At 40.1% G+C, this 20315-nt stretch overlaps 2 protein-coding genes across 3 annotated transcripts in view; one reads left to right on the forward strand and one right to left on the reverse strand.

Annotated features, from left to right (window-relative positions):
• Positions 1 to 1365: 1365 nt before the first annotated feature.
• LOC113567608 (sterile alpha motif domain-containing protein 9-like) lies at positions 1366 to 8323 on the forward strand. Its single transcript, XM_026995689.2, has 4 exons — positions 1366 to 1570; positions 2015 to 2119; positions 2201 to 2265; positions 2650 to 8323. The coding sequence occupies exons 3-4, from the start codon at positions 2239 to 2241 to the stop codon at positions 7240 to 7242; spliced, it is 4620 nt and encodes a 1539-aa protein (XP_026851490.2). The 5' UTR covers positions 1366 to 1570; positions 2015 to 2119; positions 2201 to 2238; the 3' UTR covers positions 7243 to 8323.
• A 9627-nt stretch (positions 8324 to 17950) lies between these two features.
• Positions 17951 to 20315, reverse strand: part of gli2a (GLI family zinc finger 2a) — a 56614-nt gene continuing 54249 nt past the window's right edge. For both annotated transcript variants that reach the window (XM_027033122.2, XM_027033128.2), the window contains one exon: positions 17951 to 20293. In XM_027033122.2, the coding sequence (XP_026888923.2) occupies positions 18123 to 20293 (2171 nt within the window). In that variant the 3' untranslated portion in view covers positions 17951 to 18122. The remainder of the gene's footprint in view (positions 20294 to 20315) is intronic.

The following is a 20315-nucleotide window of genomic DNA, read 5'->3' on the forward strand; positions in this document are numbered from 1 at the left end:
TCTCTTGTGCATGACAGGTGAGTGAGGCCTGCTCCCAGCACCAGATGGCAGGTGCTAACCTTCTTTCTCAGTCCTTTTACCCTTCCGTCTCTGTAAAAGAGCATGGAGTGTAAAAATTTTAACTCGTTAAAATGAATCTTATTCTCCGCAAAATAGTAAAAGCCCCCTATGAGGTTCTTGTTAAAATGCTTTTTCTTACCATTATTTAAAACCCACAGATTCAAAACACAAATGATACTGTACCTGAAAGTCAACATATTTATATGAGGTGTCCTAGTGTCAGTTATTGTCTTGTAATCACTATTAGAGATATACGGGTCCCTATTCTCTATCCCCAACACTGCTCAAACTGAAAGGATAATTTCTTGTCCAAGTAGCACATGGCAGGGGTTAAATCCTTATTTACATGGACATCACTTCCATCACCACATATGAGAACACTACAAGGGTGCTTCACTAACAGAAGAAGAGCTTCAGGTCATTCTGAGAAATAGTCAACTTGTATTTTAATTTGCAGATGTCAGGAGTGAACCAGAAGCTCTGATGTGTTGTTGCTCAGTAGGATTTCACAATTTCACAGTTTGTGGGTTGTTTCACAGTTATTTATTTATTATTCACAGTTTGTGGGTTGGTGGGCACTGTAGATACCAAAATGTATGTGTACAAGCACTGAAAAAATTCATTTTACATAATATGTCTCCTTTAAATGCGGCAGCAGGTCACTTTAGACAAGACCCAGCAGAACAGTCATGGATCCTGATTGGCCACATCACGACTAATATGAGACATTTTGTTACTGAAGCTTTTTATTGAAATTTTCATACACGTTATGTTCACTGTGTCTCACATATACACTTTTGATACACAACATTTATACACATTTTTGACATCTGTCTTTTTTTTAAACAAAAAGTAAACCAAAAAGAGGGCAAGATCATAATTGTACAGTGATCATCTGTGGAGATTGGTTTACAGACACTTGTTAAAACAGGATGCAAGTTTATTTGTATAGCACTTTTCATGCAAGTGTTTTGCACTAATAAATCAATAAAAAAAATCAATATACATGATACAGCCTATTGTATGATTAATTGCAATTTCGGGAGCACCAAGAAAACGTTTATTATCTCTACATCACGAGAAAAAATAGTTACGTAATTTTCAGAGCAGCAGTTTCCTTTCGTTTCACCAATGCAGCATGAAGAATCGAAACTCGCCGTATTTGAAAAAACTCTATCCTCTCTAGCTGTTCGGCTCCTTTCAACTCTATTGACTGGAAGACTAGCGGGCGCCCTCTGCTGTTTATATCGGGAATAGGACCAGGCTCTTCATAAATCCACCCTAGATCGGACAGGCTCCCCATAAACCAGCTCGGCTGCCTCTGTCACACCCACATCTCCAGATGTTGTGAAATAAGTAGATCAGTTTGTTAGCTTAAAGCTTCGGGATCATCAAAACGTTTGTTGCGTTTTAACAACGGGGCATTTGGAATCGCTTCCGCGGTTTCAAACAGGGAAGTGAATTTATTAATGCAATTTTATCCGGATGCGCCGTTTACTAGCGTAGGTCGGTAAGTGCCATTAATATTTTCCTGTATCTTAAAAACAGCTATCTCGCTGTTGTTATAGCCTGCTACCAAAATTGTGCGACATCCGCCGTTTTTAGTTGTAGATGAGCTGTACGATGCGATCGATTTTAATTGCTATGAGCTTGCTTGTAGGCCTAACTGGTAATGCAGTGATTTTAAATGGCTACTAGCTTACTATTTCCTTATCGGAATATGGATAATGTGTTTTTGTTTTACTGTAAGATTGCAAAAGTAACGATCGAATAGAATAAATACATTTGTTTTCTTTTTGTTATTTTTAGCCTCTCACCGTCTTCCATCATTTAATAATTCGCAAGTCTTTAACACAGCTTAGTAAACAAAACTGATCTATCTGAAGCTTTCAAAATCTTTTTGCTGTCTACATTAGAGAATAATACCACATTCTTCATTTCCCATTTTTCCCAGTAAGCGAGTTGTTTTCCCGACTGATAAGTCTTCAGAATTTCACCCTTGAACCAAGATTAGGTCGATCTCCTGTTGAAGAGAACAATGAGATACTACATTAAAATGGTAAGTGTGTGTCTAGATTTCTTCACAAAATGTATTAAACAAATACGTTTTCAAATATGCAGTGCTTTCTATTATGCTTAGGTTTGAGAGAGCAAAGGCTGCTGCTTATTGCGTCCACAATGGCAGACCGAGGAAATTTGCTGGAGGTACGTTGTTGAGGCAAATTTTAGATGCCTGTCAACTGAGCCAGCTTCCTGTAGGTTAAAAGTGTGTTAGTACTGTTCATCTTTATGTACAGGATGCTTAGTTTGTCTGCAACAGCTGTTTTATTTGCCTAGGAAGAACAAGCCTTAAGTTACAAAATAAAAATAATTTAAAAAAAGCATAATTATGAATTCTAGGCAGCTAAAAGGAATGTTTTTCTGTGAGTAGTAGAAGTTGGGTGTAAGCAGCTCTTCTTGTGGTAAGACTAGTGAGAAAAACTGGTGATTTTGGAAGGGCTAGAGATATGACAGCTTGTCACAAATACTTTGTTTAATATTTTTAAAAGTGTGTAATGAAAGTAACATTTTTTGGTTGTTATCTTTCAGAATGATGGAGGGGACCTATTGCATACATCTGAACTTCCTGCAGAGATTAAGGACTGGGACAAGAACCACGTGAGAGACTGGATTCTCGGATTAAAAGATGTGGATGATGAATATGCACAGATTCTGTATGATGAGAACATTAATGGGCCTAGTCTTCAACTATTGGAGAAGTCTGATCTCAGAGAAGTAGGCATTTTGCTAGGTCCGGCAAAACTAATCATTCATATGAGGGATGAACTTATTAAACTGAAAGATCATCAGCTACATACACCAGGGAGCTGCTCTGGTAGTTCATGCAAACCATACCCTTTTAATCAGTTTCATGCTGCCTACAGATACAAAGAGAACAACACACTTGATGTAACAGAAACGGGAGCTTTAGACCTCATAGAACCATGCCACGAGTACAAAGCATTTATCAATTTTGAAGGTGTGACAGCCGAGGAAAAGCTGAATAAATATGCCGTGGAAGTCATCAGATTTGCTGCGGCCTGTATGAACAGCCGTACTAATGGCACTGTGCATTTTGGAGTTGGAGATGCCCCAGATTTTACACATGGGCAAATTTTGGGTACCTCTGTTGAAGATAAAGAAGCGTTTGTTAAGAAACAAGCCAATGCAATTGAGGGTCATTTTGAACATAAATTTATTGATGTAGCAAAAAAATGTATTAAACCCCCCAGGTTTATTGAGGTCCTTAAAGCCGATATGACATTTTCAGGAAAATTTGTCATAGAGGTAGATATTGAGCCTTTGTTCTTGATTTGTAAAAACAAATCCTTTCACATTTACAATGCAGACAAAAGGAAATTAAAAAAAACTAAAGGCAAAGAACTCAAGTCTGATGAGAAGGACAGTAGAAAGTTTTTTTACATCAGAGACAGTAGCAGCAGCAAGAATCTGCTTGTCCAAAACCCTTCCACAGCATCCTTGGAGGACTACAACAAATATATTGATAATATGAACATGACGCACCTGGACCAGATGAGAAAAGTCGCTGAGGAGAAGCACCTTGTTACAGTCAGAAATAGTGTGCAGGGTTCTAAGCTCTGTGAGATGTTAACAGGAGGCTCCCAATCATTGGACAAGTCTCATTTTGAGCGATATGTACTGGTCACCAACAAATCACATACAGTTCAAAGAGAATCATTGGCTTTCCTTCTAGACATGAACCTCACGGCTGTTTTGGATTTTGATCCAGAATCGAGTGAGACTGGCTTGAATAAGATGTTTGAGGAGAGAAACACTAATGTTCATCTGCCAAAGGAGTATAAAATTACAGGACCAGTTGAGGACATTGCCAGCAGGCTAAAGCTGACCAGAACGACAAGCTGGGTTTTCTGTAATGGGGGAGTTAAGGAAGAAAAACCTTCGGATGTGGACAATTGGCTAACAGAGAAAGGTTCCTCTATTCGTGATGTAGTGGCCTTTCTTTGCCGAAAAGATGTACTGCCACACAAGAAATTCCTCATTATATTCATGTTGTTAAGTGATGTTACTGACAAAAATGATCCCCTGCTTGAGACCTTCAGTATGTTTTTGCAGGAACTGAATGGAACAGAGCAAATCTTATGCATCTGTGAAAATAAAAGATCATACGCTTATTGGAACGACTTAATTGAGACACGGTACGCAGTTGACATTTCAAAAAGAACTATCTATGAGCTCAGTTTTGCTGAGATTAATGGTACTGTTCTAAGTCTCTGGTCAGAAAATCGCAAATCAAGCAGATTTCTGCCTGCATGTGGGGGTATGGTTCTTTTATCAAAGAAAATGGAAGGCACCATGGATACACTGAGTATTCTGTGTGTAAACCAGTGTGAAGGAGGCAATGAGGACAAGATGCAACTTGAAGAAAGTTTTTACAAGGGAGGGAAAGTGTCCTGGTGGAACTTCTACTTCTCAGAGCAGCCAGGATCAACGCCATTTATCAAACGAGACAAATTTGACTACATTACCGACACTATTATTCCAGACCTGTGCTCCCTCAGACAAGCTTGTGTTTGCTTTAACATACTCCATATCCCTGGCTGTGGGGGAACAACCCTAGCCATGCATGTCTTGTGGACATTGAAAGAGAAATTTCGTTGTGCAGTACTGAAGGACAACATTGTCAATTATGCTGATGTTGCCAAACAGGTAGTTGGCTTGTTGACATATGAAACATCTGAACAGCAAGCGCAGCTTCCTGTTTTGCTTATGGTAGATGACCTTCAAGATATTGATGCAGTAAATGATCTCCAGCAACACATCGAAAAAGCATGTCTGAAGCAAAATATTTCCTACAAGTCTCCACAGGTCATCCTTATGAATTGCATGAGGGCTGAGTCAGGACTGCAGACTGAATCAACCGATGACACAGTTTTCATTGGGAACAAGCTATCCGAGGTGGAGCGAAAACTTTTCGAGAAAAAGCTAGAAGAAATTGAACGGTTCTACAAGAATGCTGAAACATTCTATGGCTTTATGATCCTTAAGAAAGACTTTTCAGCAGAATACATACAGGGTGTTGTGAAAAATACGCTGAAGGGCTTCAACTTTAAAGATAGACATGCTCAACTCTTTGCAGTCCTTGTTCTCTTGGGCTGCTACTGCAAGACTGCAAAGTTGTCAGTCTCTGTATGTGAAGAATTTCTTAGCTTGGCAATAAGGCCACATTCTGGATCATGCAAAGTTGAAGATGAATTTGGGAAGCTTTCTACCCTTTTGACACGTTGCACAGCAGAGTGTAGTGTGGTGTACGATGCTGTGAGAGTGATCCACCCAAGTATGGCAGAACATTGTTTGGCAGAGCTTTCAACTACTTTTCATGTGTTCAAAGCGCATATCACGGACTTCCTGCTCACAACTGATGTGTTTTACACTTGCATTCAGGGGAAGGAAAAACTTATGCAGGATGTTCGCAATATGTTGGTGAGAAGGCATCACTCAGCAGAGAACCCTGCTGCAGACACCCAGTTTTCGCCACTTATCCAAGCAATTGCAAAAGAAAGCCCAGGATTTGAGGAAAATGTCTTGCTTAATGCTGCAAAGCGCTTTGATAAAGATGCAGTAATATTCCAGCTTCTGTCCAGGTACCATTACCTCAAGAAGAAAGACTTTAGAGAAGCAAAAGATTGGGCAAAGAAGGCAAGGGATCTCCAGGGGAATAACTCTTACATTTGTGATACAACTGCACAGGTGATTAAGCATGAGCTAAAAGAAGCCCTCAGCAATGACAAAGGCAATCCAATAAAAGCAGACAAATTAAAAGAATACCTCAAAATGGCTGTATCTGCAACAGAAGCTTTCAGAGACATTCAAGAAATTGCCAGAAAAGAAGTTCAAGTTAGATTTCTAGGGAAAAAAGATTTTAGCCACTACAATACTGCTGGTTGTGTTGGTGAGCTTCAAGTTGCAGTTATGGTGTTGGACATTCTAGAGAGGATCCCGGTTTTTTCTGGAGATGAGCTTCATCGCAGTATTCTTACTCAGGTCCTCTCAGGAAAGATTAAAATACAGGATCTGGCAGCAAATGATCCAAAAATAAACAAGAACACCTCCTATTACCATTTTCTACAGGAGTCTGCGGGAGTTACCGATCTTCTTAACAACCTTAAAGACAACATGAAGAAGCACTTTGATTTTCTTGACAGTTTTTTTGTCAACTTGGGCTCATTTTATTCCACAAAAGATAACCGAGAGTTTAGGACAAGGCAGGAGATCTTCCGCTGCTTTCAACAGTATGTTAATGTCTGTTTGACAGATTCAAGAGAGCTGATGAAAAATAAAGCGCTGACCAACATGTACAAAGTTGAGAAAGCACGGATGTTTTTAGAGAAGAAGAATGCTGACTCCTACAGTGGACTGCTGCAATATCTTTCTAAAGATGTTTCTGCAGCAAGCATTGGCCCAATAATCGAAAAAGTTATTGGTAATTACAATTTGATTTTGAACACCACTGGGCCACAAGATGAGAGGCGCTGCAAAGACACTGTCAATTTCATCTATGCAAATATTGTCCTGAATAAAATTAAGCCTGAGTCAAATGCCTTTCCCTACATGAGCCTTCTTCAACAGCTCTGTGAGATGCTTAGACGTACCATACCTCTCAATGAAAGCTTGGCATTGCATTTCCTTTCAGTTGTGATGTTATGGCCAGAAACCATCCCTATTTATTCAGGTGGGATTATGAGTGATAAGTTGGGCAGTTATGTATCCCAATTGAGAAATTCTTTCTCAAATGAGATGAAACCAATATGTAATGGCAAGAGGGCAAGCATTCATTTTTACTTGGGGAGGAAACCAGGTTACGACCGCCTGATTTCTCAGAAGGAAGTTGATGCATGTGCAGGCTCTGCAGAGACGATTGCAACTCAGTGGCAAAATGAGAAAATATGGAAGAATGAGAAAATCAAAAGCATCCTGCGCAGTGTTACTGGAAGAATTTCTAGAAATGGCATCGTGGCAGACACAGCAAATGAGAATGTGAAAGTTCATGTATCTCCGTTATTTAAAAGTAAATTATGTGGCAAGTTAGATGCCAGAGTGTCATTTTTCATTGGGTTCACCATGAATGGCCCAGTTGCACTTGGCATACAGCCTGTGTCATAGCATGTTTGATTGACAGAAGAGTTGAGCATCTTGATATGGATTTCAAATGGCCCTTGATGGTTAACTAATACATTCTTACTAAATCAAGGATTGAAATATGATTTCACATCTGAATTAGAAATTATTCTGAGATATGTATATTTTTTATTTGTACTGTTTTGTGAATGACAAATATTTACTAGTTGGTAGTTGTTCATTTTTACTTGGAGAAGAAAACATCTTATGATATAGAGATTATGTAACTAAAATGATTTTGTGGAACATGAATTTGATTTTTTTATGTGATACATTTTATGTACTGTTCTTTGACTTGGCTTTTTCATGTCACATTCGTACTTGTGTTTTAATGCTAATTTGACCTATCGGACGTGTTAAATGCAATGAGAGCTACTGCTGCATAATCAGCTGTTGTATAATAGCTGCTACTGTTATTACTGATGATGATAATTTTTGTTGTTCTTGTTTAAAAGCCTGTTTTAACCTGAACACACTTGCAGAGAGTTGTGTATGCCCAGATTGCTGTGGGGGAACCACCTTAAGCCATGCGTGTCTTGTGGACATTGAAAGACAAATTCAGTACTGAAGGACTAAGTTGCCAGTTATGCTTGTTGACATATGAAACATCTGAACAGCAAACGTGACTTATGCTAGATGACTTTCAAGACATTGATGCAGATCTCCAGCAACACATCGAAAAAGAATGTCTATTTGTTGTTGTTGTTCTTGTTTAAAAATGTTGTTTAAAAGCTTGTTTTAACCTTGAATACACTTGCAGAGAGTTCCGAATGCCAAGATAAATGTTTTATTAATACAATGATATTCCATATGTACTGCACTGAATTTTCTATTTTTGAGTTTTGTCTTATTTTATAGTTATCTATTATACTTCTTTTTTATCTACTTCTTTTAAAAATCTTTTTTTTAAATATTCTTCTGTCTAATCAGTCTGCTATTTCTGTCTGTAGTTAATTACTCAAACATTAAAGTTTCCTTATCTTCCTTGTATATGTGCCCTGTCCAAAGAACCACTATTGGGATTTTCTTATGAGAAAAGAATGGCATAAATGAACATGCCAAGTAACACGGGTCAAATGCTTATTTATTTCCTACTGTGTCTGTGTCTGCTTGGCATTAAGAAAAATATTTCTGTAATGCATTATGAAAAATAATTTGTCAGATATAAAATCCACTATTTAAAATTTTGGAACTAAAAGTTTAAATGATGCCTGATTTGATCTCTTCGATAAGAACATTACATATCTGATTGAAAGAAATTCAGTTTGGATGTATTATTTGCAATAGTTCTGTTTTGAAAACAAATAAATATCCTGATCAAAACATGTAAACATATAAACAATTTGATTAACACTGGGTGATCAGTATTGACATGGCTAAAATAACAATTAATTTCTTTGCCATTGTTAAATGTGTAACATATTCCTAGCCAAAGTTAGTTTTGGCCTTTACACTTTTATTAATTTTATTTCCAACCTTAAATGTGAAAATATTTTTATTTTAAAAATTGACCTTAAAGAAGTAGTGTGGTCAGTGTAAGGCTACTCTGCTCCACTAAACTGTATGAAGGCCACTGTTTCAGTGGGAAAAGTGAAATTTTCCCAGGGTGACAGCCCATTTGGTTAGGTGTGTAGTTCCTAAATCCCACCACTAGAGTGTGGCCAAGGTCTTTTGTGCAGGAGTGTTTCATCACTCAAACTAGGGTCTTACAAAATAAGTTTATCCTCTAATCTCTGTTTTAACCTTGTTATTGCTGTCTATGCAAAGAGGGATGATTTTGGATGGACTTGAAAGTCTTGCGCCAGAGTTAATGAAAAGACCACTTTTTTTGTGTGTGTAATTTAGTGAAGAATTAAACATTAGCATTTTTTCCCCTCAAAGATATGTTATAATATGTTTTTGCTTTTATCCATCTGTTCAATCATACCATGCTGCTACCAAGCTATTTCTTTTTAAAGTAGGGAAAAAGAAAAGACACACTGTATAGGCCTGAGATACACAGTGTGTTAGACAGTGCAAATATAAAAGGATGCCCTGTTGAACTCACTCCTCTTCTTGCCTTGCAATCCATTTTTGAATTCTAACCTTTGTGCATGGCTCAGCACACAATGTGCAGATTGTGATTGTGTTTTAATTGAAATGGGAAAATAAAAGATGGTTTCCTCTCAGAATGAGGTAGATTTATGGAGGCTGTCCCACCCACTGGCCCCATGATCCCTCTGATCTGCTTTTCCTTCCTCACCCCGTAACCCTTGGGGTCATTAGGGACCCTAATATGGTCACACTGGCCAGCAGCCGAGCCCATGCTGCTTGATTTTGAGTGAAATTACTATATTTAACACCAACTGAAGCCTGCCAAGTCTGACACACATCTGTTTGAAATTGTTATTTATTATTATTTTATGTTCAAGCCGCCCCACCACCCCCGATGCTGTACAGCATGGTGTTTCTGTTTTCTGCATGTCCCTTTGTGAAATAATAATGAGGCATTTTGAGATTATCCAGGATTATGAAGTTTAGACAAAAAGGACAACAGTGTGAGAGGAATTTGGCAATTTTTAAATTATTATTCTGAGCATATTTGCCTTAACACGTATTAGAGGCACAATAGGTTTGCACATTTATGATCCGAAAGACACATAAGACCTGATAATCTGACCCTTCCCTAAGTAGAAAGGTCATAACTAGCATAGGAACAACTCTGACTTCACAGTCATTTCAGTTATTAATCTTTAATATTGACATCATGAAATATGTGTATTCAGTATCTGAACTATCTGAAATATTTTATTATAAACAATACACCTAAGAAGTTAAAGTTTCATTGCGTATTTCCACCATATCATTCTTTTGTTAAATTTCTGCTCTCTGATGTGCTCAATGCACACTATATGTTAAATGAGCCCTTGGCCATGAGAATAAGGAGAAATGTTCCATTTCTTTTGGATGTAGGTATTCTATGCATCCTTGTCCTGCTCTGTTGGATCAAGTTTAAAGGTAGATTCCTGTTACATCTAACTCTCTTCTTTCAAAGGTTTCTCCCCTCTATGCTTCCCCAGAGACTTTGTTCAAACAATGTTCTTCATGGAGGAAACCCCAGTAAACTGTTTTCTAGATCCTAGCACTAATGAATGTCAACTTGGGGGCTGGATCGATAGACAGGAATCATCCAGTCTATGGACTTAGTTCACGAGCTGACAAGGAAACTGATTGAATTAGATGGACTGCATTATTGGAGGGTGATGTAATGGTCAGAAAATTTAAGGCAACCTTTTGTTGCAGAAGTTCTATTGAAGTTGATATCTCTATTTTGTTCTCACCGACGTGGCATGCTGAATTTGCGATGTGTCTGGCCAATGTGTCTGGCCAACGTTGGGAATTCAGTGTACTACTACCACACACCTGTACAGAGAGATAGCACCATCATTAAATTTTACTTTTAATTGCACACATATACCCAATGTACCTTATCAGGATCACATTTCCCCAAGAATAACTAATCCCTGCCTCCAATTTTGCGTGACAGCAGAGATGTTTTTTCCACATTACAGAAGAGGGTGCTGTGGCAGACTGGTAAGGCCATATGTCTACCTGTCCTGGTTTTCTCCAGAGTTGCTGTATGTTGCAAAGGCCAGCACAAGAGCGACTTCCCACTAGAAATTAATATGATGGGCTCAGGTTTGGGCCTAGAAAATCAAGTATGTGGCGCTTATGAGCAAATTAAGAGGACCTGGGTGAGCAATAGTAATTGTGTAGGTCCCCATTTGCTGTCCGAGAGAAGGAGCCTAGTATCAACATGATACAATGTTAAAGTGGGCAAAAGAGTGTGGGCTGAAACCTCAGCCTGAAAAAAAGCCAAATTATTTCATTTAGATTTCTGTCAAACTGTTTCTCTGTGTTAAACAAACAAACATCAAAATGAAAAAAAAAAACCTTTAATCTGGACATGAATATACATAGTCCATAGCATAAAACCCAAAATAATTTTCAGAAGAGTGGTGTTCTGTAGTATTGAATGTTAAGTAGTTGGAAATATTGATTCACTGCATGATGTCTATATAAATGTTCTTAGTTACTACTTGAAAATACTTTTTTTTTTTTTTACATTACAGTGTTACTTTTTACTTTACATTGTTTTAGTATTTTAAATACCTAAAGCTCAGTGTAACATGAGTACAATGATGTGACGTAAGAGGCTAGATGTAGGTCAGACTTTTTTCCACAGTTCTGGACTTGTGCCGTTGTAATTCTGCATGACAATTCTACGTACGAATCTACATATTTTTCATTTGCTATGTAATCCTGTAAACATTTGTTGAGCCCACCATAAGATCTGCTAATTCAAGTAGTGCATAGCTTGAGATTTTCTGCACATGACTTTCAGGTCACGTTTATTTATGAACACTGAGTGCTGTGCTGTGTGCTTTAGAAAACCAGTGTCTTTTAAGTCTCTTAAGCAGATGGTGGGGCAGTAGGAGGCAGATGCTGCTCTGCATAGGACCAGATCATGAATATTTACTGGTTGATTATTCAATAACACTAATAGTTTTAGACTCAAGAGACAGACCATATCCAGCCATAGAAGTATGTGTTTTGTTATAAAGAGCCCATGGTTTACATTATGTTGTTGATACTGCACATGATGATCTCAATTTTCAGACAAATTATTGAACTTGTTTATTGAAGTTCCTCCTTGATTATGATTAAAGGTTGTAATTATTTTGAATCACTGTTACAGTGGGAGGAATTCTTGGTTGATTTTTAAATATTACCTAAAGCAGACCAAAATATAATCCAGAATATATGTACTGAAAGTGATCCCATTCATATGCAGCTGTTGGGTTACACATTTGACAGTATACATAGTGTCCTGTGTAGAGGTACACTATTGACCTAAACCATGAACATTGTATAAAACCAAAGGAAGGTTTTGATTGTCTTTGTAGGGGTTATGTTAGACTGAGTTTTCCACCCTGAGTAGAAACTACACTAGAAAGGTACTTGGCAGATGGAACAGAGGCCAGGGTTACTTGTAAATGGATTTTAACTTTCTCTATGATCCCTTAGTGTCTGTGCATTTAGGTTCCTGGGTTAGATATGAGTAGAAACAGCTTCAAGACACCACAGGCTATGAGAATCGAATCTGCCTTTAGAAGGAAATCTCAGGGAGATGACAGCATTTAAAACAAGCACGCTGGACTTCAGAGGTTAGTTAATTTTTAATCATATTATGGATTCTCCCTCTGAGCTAATGTCTTTTGGGAAGTCTATATTTTGGATTTTAGATAATCTTTCATAACAGGCAGATGTGATGCAACATGGTCTAATACTGTGAACCAAGGGAGTTTTTATTGGCGGTATTTCTACATCTGTTGTAGAAAAAAAACATGAACAAAAACTAACATTTTCATTCCTGAGAACTTTTCAGGGGGGCTGGCCATCAATGCACAAATGCACAATGTACAAACATTAAGGGCAAATATTTATTAGCAACCTTGCTTAGAAAAAACCCCCAATATGAATTATGATTAATCTCATTTCATTTTCTCTGGTTTGTCCATATCAGGTATAGGGTGAGTAGAGAAGCCCAGGAGCTTCTGTCCTCAGTTGCTTCCTGGGATAGCCCCCTCATGTAATCCTTCCAGCGGGTCCTGGCTCTTCCCTGATGCCTCCTACTTGGCCATGCCTAGTGTACCTCCAGTGGAAGGTTGCCAGGGGACATCCTTATCAGATGCCTGAACCAACTCTACTGGCTCCTCTCAGTGTGGAGGAGCAGCAGTTCTGAACTCGCCCTGGATAGGTAGGCAGTTCATCCAGTCATGGAGAGTAAGCCCACGCCCCACTGAAGAAAGCTTATTTCAGCTGGTGGTATCCACAGTCTAATTCTTTCAGTCATTTCCCAGAGTTCATCCCCATGTGTGAGGGTTGTAATGTAGATCGACTGGTAAACTGAAAGCTTCGCCTTATAGTTCAGCTCTCTCTTCACAAATACAGTTTAGCACAGTCTGCAAATTACTGCAACCATTGCACCTAATCTGCAGTTGATCTCACAGTCCTTCCCATCGCTTCCCATTACATGACCCTGAGATACCCTAACTCCTCCACACGGGGGAGGCTCTCCTCTGAAGGGAGCGTACCATCCTTTTACAGGCGATTCAGTCCTGGAGGTGCTGATATGCACACTTCACACACTCAGCTGCTAACTGCTCAAGTGTGCGCTGAAGGCCTCCGTATGAAGCAGCCATTAGGATGACGTCGTTCGCAAATGGCAGCCATGCAACCTCCCAGTCCCCCTACTAGAGGCTCTTCTGTCCTTCCCTACACCTTGCTATCCTGTCCATGAAAATCACAAACAGGAGCGGAGACAAAGCAAACGCTCAGTGGATTATGATTCATTACCAGGCCTATATCTGGGTCGTAGTACAATCAAAATAACCTAGCCTTGGCCACACTGTGAGTTATTGTAAAGAATAAAGTGGAAAATTAATAGTTCAGTTCTGTATAGTGTGGAAACCTAAACATGATCTTTTTATTTTCTGGTGGCAAAGTTTTGTCTCCTGTTTCTAAAGTGTAATTAAACTGGGGAAAATGCATTCTGGTAATGTGTTTTAAGCACACCCACCATATGTAATACCCAGTAATGTGTAATTCAGCGAGTCAAATGTTCATGTTACTGGTTTTAAAAAATGAAGAAGAAAGAAGTAGTCATAGCAAAATATTCTGATGTGGATGAAAGGTCAACCAAGCCAAGTGCAGTGATATGGTACTGTTGCAATACTAATCGTTTTTCTTTTCCTAGCACTGAAGTCTCAGTCAGTCAAAGAAATGAAACGAAAACAAACAAACAAACAAACAAAAATAACAACTGGATGATCGTGGCATGCTACTCGTCACTAGTATCTCAGCTCTTATCATGGCTGAGTCTCAGACAAAAAAGCTTTTGGATTGTGTTCTCTATAACACTCTTCTTATTTCATGCACATATTCTTATATTGAAATGTTCAGATACTTACACCCATATGACTCCATGTGGCCAGCTTAACAGAAGAGGTAGTTATTACCTGCTATGACAATATCCGTTATAGGTGACTGATCAAAGTGAAGGCTGAGTATTCACCCCTACTACAATGTCACCCTTCATCCTTCATGCTGGGGTGTTCTGTGAGCCAAAGCACCATGCCTTACCCAGAGCTTGCTGGGAAAGGTGGCTGGGTATCCCAGATCCTGACCTAGGTCAAGTCCTTCTGATCGCAAATGCCTGCGCTATAATCAAAAAGTCCCTTTTGATGGAGAGTCTTAACTGGGCTAATCAAGAGGGAAGCCTGGTCAAGTGAATCACTTTATTATGATGACCTGGACTCATGGATCATAGGTCATAGTGAAACACACTATTAATGCCTGGAAGTAGCACTTGACACCCTTGAGTGCTTTCTTCACTTGCTAAGAGATATTTATTAATATATAAGAGAAAATGGTAATCACTACCAAAGCAGTTTTAATCCAAACAAAGTTTTTCTTATACAGCTAAGACAAATGGGTCATAACATCTTTGAGAACTGCTGCTGTATAAGCAGGACACATGATGTACTCAAGACTCAGTAGCCTTCATTATTAGTAATTCAATATTTCTGCAAAATTAACTGGATTATTTAACTGGATACATTTTTTAGCAGTTAAATGATTAAACGATACATCATATATGGTGATAGAAATCTGAACTTAGTTTCATAAAACTAAGTTCATCAATTGTTGGTAAAATGCAAGGATCACCACAATCTAGCAACAAGCATCACTTAACTTATAACTCTTTAAAACAAACCAAACTACAGCATCAACTGACAGCATCACTGACAGCTAATTTAAAGACGTAAAATACACATTTGAAGTGCAGCTTCCCTAACATTACTTTTCTCTACTTTGCACAATAGGATTCTCTTTTATCATTAAAACATCACTCCCTAGTTTACCCTTAGATCTAAGTCTTCTGGTAGCATTCGGGAACTCACAAAGCCTCCTTTGAAAAGGTTTGGGGCTTGTGTAGCTCTTAGATGTTCAGATGATTCCTTTAAAAACAATGACCCATTGTTCACCTCCAGCTGGGTTTTGCAGACTTATTTAGGGATCTCATTCTCAAAACATCATTATCGGGGTGGGGGCAAGGCAAGATTCTGGACAACAGGAGCACAGAGCTGGAATGCTGGCTACTGTCAGTGTCTGGATTTTTCAAGTAAATTTGCACATCTGTTTTTTAATCTGGCAGGTACATAGAAGCTTTATTGATCAAGGGTTTCCAGAAAGTTCCCTTGCATTCATTTTATGTAGATTTGACCATTTTAAAAGAATTTACGAGCATGGAAATTCAAATACTATATATTTGCATGCTGAACAGTTGAGACAATAGGCGTCACTGTTTTCTTACAACCCTGGAGCTGCTTGATTAGATTTCTGGGTGTCCGGCCCTATGGCCAGACTGGTGCTTCCCTCAGCTGTCTGCTGTCCCCCAGAGAGTGGACAGCTGCATGCGTTCTGCCCCCAGGGACATCCTCCTATGTTAACTACAGATGTAAATGTCTTTGCTGCAACTTCACACGTTTGTGACCTCCATGGCACTTGTTGACCTAGTCATCTCTGTACACGTTGTCAAGTTGTAAAGTTAAGATCCGTTCCCTGTGACATTTGTGTAAAAGTTCTTGTCATTTGCTATTATTCAGTCAGTTTTGTTGTTAGTTCTTCTAATATGTCTTACCCTGAGGCTATTTTTCTCGGAGAAAATGTGGAATTCCAGTGGCCCAAGTGATCAGCAGACTCTGAATAAAAGGAATCTTCAGTAAACAGGGTTGTCAGAATAACACCCACCCCCCGGATATCTCTTTCCTTCACCCCCTTCAAGTGTGTTATGTAGTTCCTGCAGGCATTCCCTTAGGTCAATGCTGCCACTATTCCTTCTGAACAGTCTGCTTGCTAACTTTAGAAAATGCTTGCTGTGCATTTTGCTTCTGATCGACCTTTTTCTTTGATATTTCAGAGGGTTTATGGCATCAACAATGCACTTATTATTTTTGTTTGTTTCTTTGCAATGAGGACCTATGCTTTGCTTATTTCTGTGCCACTAATCACTAATTTAACCTGTAACACCAGGCAACATCAATCAATGCATGAAGGCTAACACTTCACTATCATTTCTTTCTTAAAAATATTTTTTTCAACCATTATCCTGAGATAGATTACAGGAACTGTATGCGCAATTGTAAATAAATGACTGAGTAAAGTCCTTGATATTACTAACTGTACATTGTAGTATACATATAAAGAAGATACTAGGCATACCTTCAAAACGGACCTTAAGATTTGTTTCAAAAGTTGTGTTGACCTGCTGCAGTCTTATATACTGTTACGCTACTTACATTTGTTATTATCTAAATTAATTTCCTTACTGAAATATAATATTTTTAGATCAAAATTGGCAAAATGAATATGAAAATGAGTTCATATTGAAATGAAGATCTCTTCCCTTTAATCTTAAAATTTTCATTTTTTTAAAAATTCATCAGGGGATACTTATAAGACAATAGAATGACACCTGCTTTCATTTTGCCAACTAGAAATGCACCATATGGTTCCAAGAGAGAGAGAGAGAGATAAAATATTGAAACTATCCTAGAACAGATGCTTCCAAGTTTCAAGATACTGTATTAAAAATGTACAAAAACTATACAAGCATGTTAAATGGGACACTGGAATACAAAAAAAAACCCTCCTTTAATTCAAACATTCAAAAATCAGTTTGTGTTATCATCTTGTCCTTGGTGTAATTTGTCTTCCCACGCCACCATAGGGTCAAAGACACTCCTTTTTGTAAGCTCATGGGGGTGGTGAACCTGTTAATTAGGGTGTGATCTTTGCTAAGAGCATGTACAGTACTTGCATATTCCTTTAAAGACATCGTAGAGGGAAACGAAGGCCAGCAGCCCTCTGTCAGAGACTCCCTGCTGTCCATTTCAATCAAACAGCCTGACAGGCTGTATCCAAAGATCTACACTTCCTGGAGGGCACTTGGAGAATATATGAGAACATTAAAGAAACTCATCATCTCCTTGGGGTCTAATAAGGATTGTTTTCCAGCAGGTCCTCTTTTAATTAACATAATTTAATGAGCATTGTATATAGTAACTATTAACTAATGAAACTGAAATTAAAACGCAACACAAATATGTATATCTCTATTATGGTAACTACATATGAGATAACATACAACTGGACTGGATTTTAATGCTTGTGTTTTTATTGACTTTTAATTAATAGTTATTACTACTTTCTTTGCAAGGCACTTAGTGAACCATGTTCAATGCACTGCTGAGGAAAGGAAATTCAGATTATTCTAAGATGGCCTGAGACCATTACCCTGATCTTTTTTAAATGCTTCAAAACATATGGCTTCTTGACATGGATATATGCCATCTTGAGGCCTTTAAAGTTCTCAGTCTGATGGTATTTCATATATTATTTCTTGAAATGTAAGCTATTTAAATGCAAGCCTTAGGTAATACTAACCTCAGCTAAATGCCATAAATGTAAATGTACTAAACTGAAATTCCTTAAATCCCTCATATATGTCATATATATATATATATATATATATATATATATATATATATATATATATATATATATATATATATATATATATCAGTGCTTTTTTTTCTTATTAAAAATATATGTACATATTTTGCTCCCCTTAAGACATAAGTGGATGTTGTCACATGTATAATACTATTCCTTTGATGTATACAAAAAGGTAGAAAGATCACCAAGCACAACATATTACATTTCTTCCTAGGTTTTTCCCATCTATAATTCATTGATCCTTAAGCCATCATGTTTAAGAATTTGTTTTCCTCAGCAAGGGCAGTCAACATAGAGCTCATATCACCAATAGCCATGTTGCTGATTCCTGCTGGCACTGAGGTCAGTGTGACAGAGTTCCGTGGGGTGGTGAGCCGTGAGGAATTCTGGGAAAGGCTCTGCAAGAGACCGGGGCTCAATGTGCCAGACATCAGGCTGGAATGGTCTCCATCGTCCAACATGGCATCAAAATCAATTTGAGTATGCTCAACAGTCTGAGAAGTGTCCACTGTGCTGCTGACCTGGTTGACCCCGGGAGATGCCATTGCATGCACTGTGTTACAAGGAGCTTGACTGGCACAGGGTGACATGGGTGAGTTATAGTTTACATTGCTATCCAACATGTGGCTCTCTACCAAATTGCATGCAGTGCTATTGTTTCGATTAGCGAGGTCGGCAGTCCCTGCTGGTCTCTTAGGGCTAGCCTCTGAGGTGTTAAAGCCAGAGCCAGCGCTGGACAGCATGTAGCCACTTTGCTGGGGCATACCTGAACCTGAGTGGTACCTGCTTGGAGGTTTGGGTTCAGTCGGAGGCCTGGGCTGAAACGGAGCTCTGCCCCCATTTTGAAGGGTGATTTGGGGTGATGGGGCATAATTCTGCTGGTTGAAGTTATCCAGGTGTGCATAGGCTGACCTGTAATTTGGCATGTCTTGATTTTGCAGAGCCATACTGTTGCATATTTGGCCTTGGCAGGTGCTCCCTGATGAGGGATTAGGGTTCACTTCCTGCCGACATCCCTGCTGTGCCTTCGGTTGCTCGCTGAGGTTTTGACATGGGTTGACGTAGGACTGTTTGTACTGCTGAATGGAGTTCATCCTCTGAGCATTCCTCTGGGGGTAACCTTGGTGTAGAAGATTCACATTCTGGCTCATCGGTGAGGTCTGTAGATTCGTGTCAAAGCACTGATAAGGCCCAACGAGCTGTTTCTGCTGGATGAGTGCCAGGTTGGCTCTGAGCAGCTGCTGCTTTGGGAGTCTTGCTGTGTTGTCCACAGTACCTGAGCTGACTTCATTCCACTGGACAGGCATGTGGCTCTTGTTCATGCTGGCGGAGGCTAAGAATGGCTGTTGGGGACCTGGGCTGATGTGGCAGGGGGCCGTCGCTTGCTCCGTGTGGCTCAGGTCGGCATCGGCCAAGGCCATGCGCCGTTGCCCGTAAAAGTGCCTCTGCTGCTCGGAGGTTGCTCCGCTCTGGAAGTCCTGCGCCAGAGTGCTGCCATAGGCCATTCCCGCATTCGGGTCAGAGTGCTGGGACCTGAGGTACTGCACCACGTCATCTGGAAGGACCATGTCATCCTCCGCCTGGTCAGCGCCATCGATGGCCAAGTTTTCCATGACGACGTTCTCCGAGATGCTAGGCGGCCTTTGGCTGAATGGATGGCGATGCAACCCACCGTCGGACCAGGTACCGTTCGGCAAGTTAACACTGCGGCGGTCGCCAGCAGGCAGCCGGGAGGGGTTCATGCTGCTCGTGCTGTTGAAGCGCTGGACTCGAGGCATGGAGAACGGATCCAGAGTCGCATGGCGGACGGGGTCACTGGCTCTCCTTGGCAGGTTACTCGGGACTTCATGAGGCATAATACCAGGCGTGCCGTAGGTCGTGTCACTGCAGCGCCGTGAGTTGCCCATGGCTCGGACTTGGAACAAATGTGCCGAGCTCTCCTGGCAGTCGTTGTACAGTGCCATTCTAGTCCTCAGGCTCATGCGGTCCATGTTGGGAAGGGGCGTGGGTGGGGCGCCCCCTGTGGCCGCTGCATATTTTGCTTTCAGGCGGTAGTGCTGGGCCGGGGTGAGGCTGAGCAGGCTGGGGAGGGCAGCCCCACCGCACTGGCTGGCCTCGCTGGACCGGCGAGACAGGTCGGCAGAGATGGGGTCATACGAGTCGGCCGAGCTCACATTGTTGTGACGCCCGCCGAATGGCGAGGCCTCGCTGGAGCGCCGGCTGGAGTAGCAGGGCGAGATTCCCGAGGACCTGCGGCTGAGTGTGTAGGCTGAACTCAGCGTGCTGCTGGTGCTGTCTCTGCGCTCGCACAGCTGGTGCAGCACCGTCACTTCACACAAGGGCAAGTCCACTAAACGCTGGCTGGGCAGGCTGCCACCCAGGGAGCCTGCACACGAACTCTCTAGCAGAGACCCTGAGGGGGAGAAGTAGCAGCA

The sequence above is a fragment of the Electrophorus electricus genome, chromosome 25, assembly GCF_013358815.1.
Source record: "Electrophorus electricus isolate fEleEle1 chromosome 25, fEleEle1.pri, whole genome shotgun sequence".
In the NCBI taxonomy this organism is placed as follows: Eukaryota; Metazoa; Chordata; class Actinopteri; order Gymnotiformes; family Gymnotidae; genus Electrophorus; species Electrophorus electricus.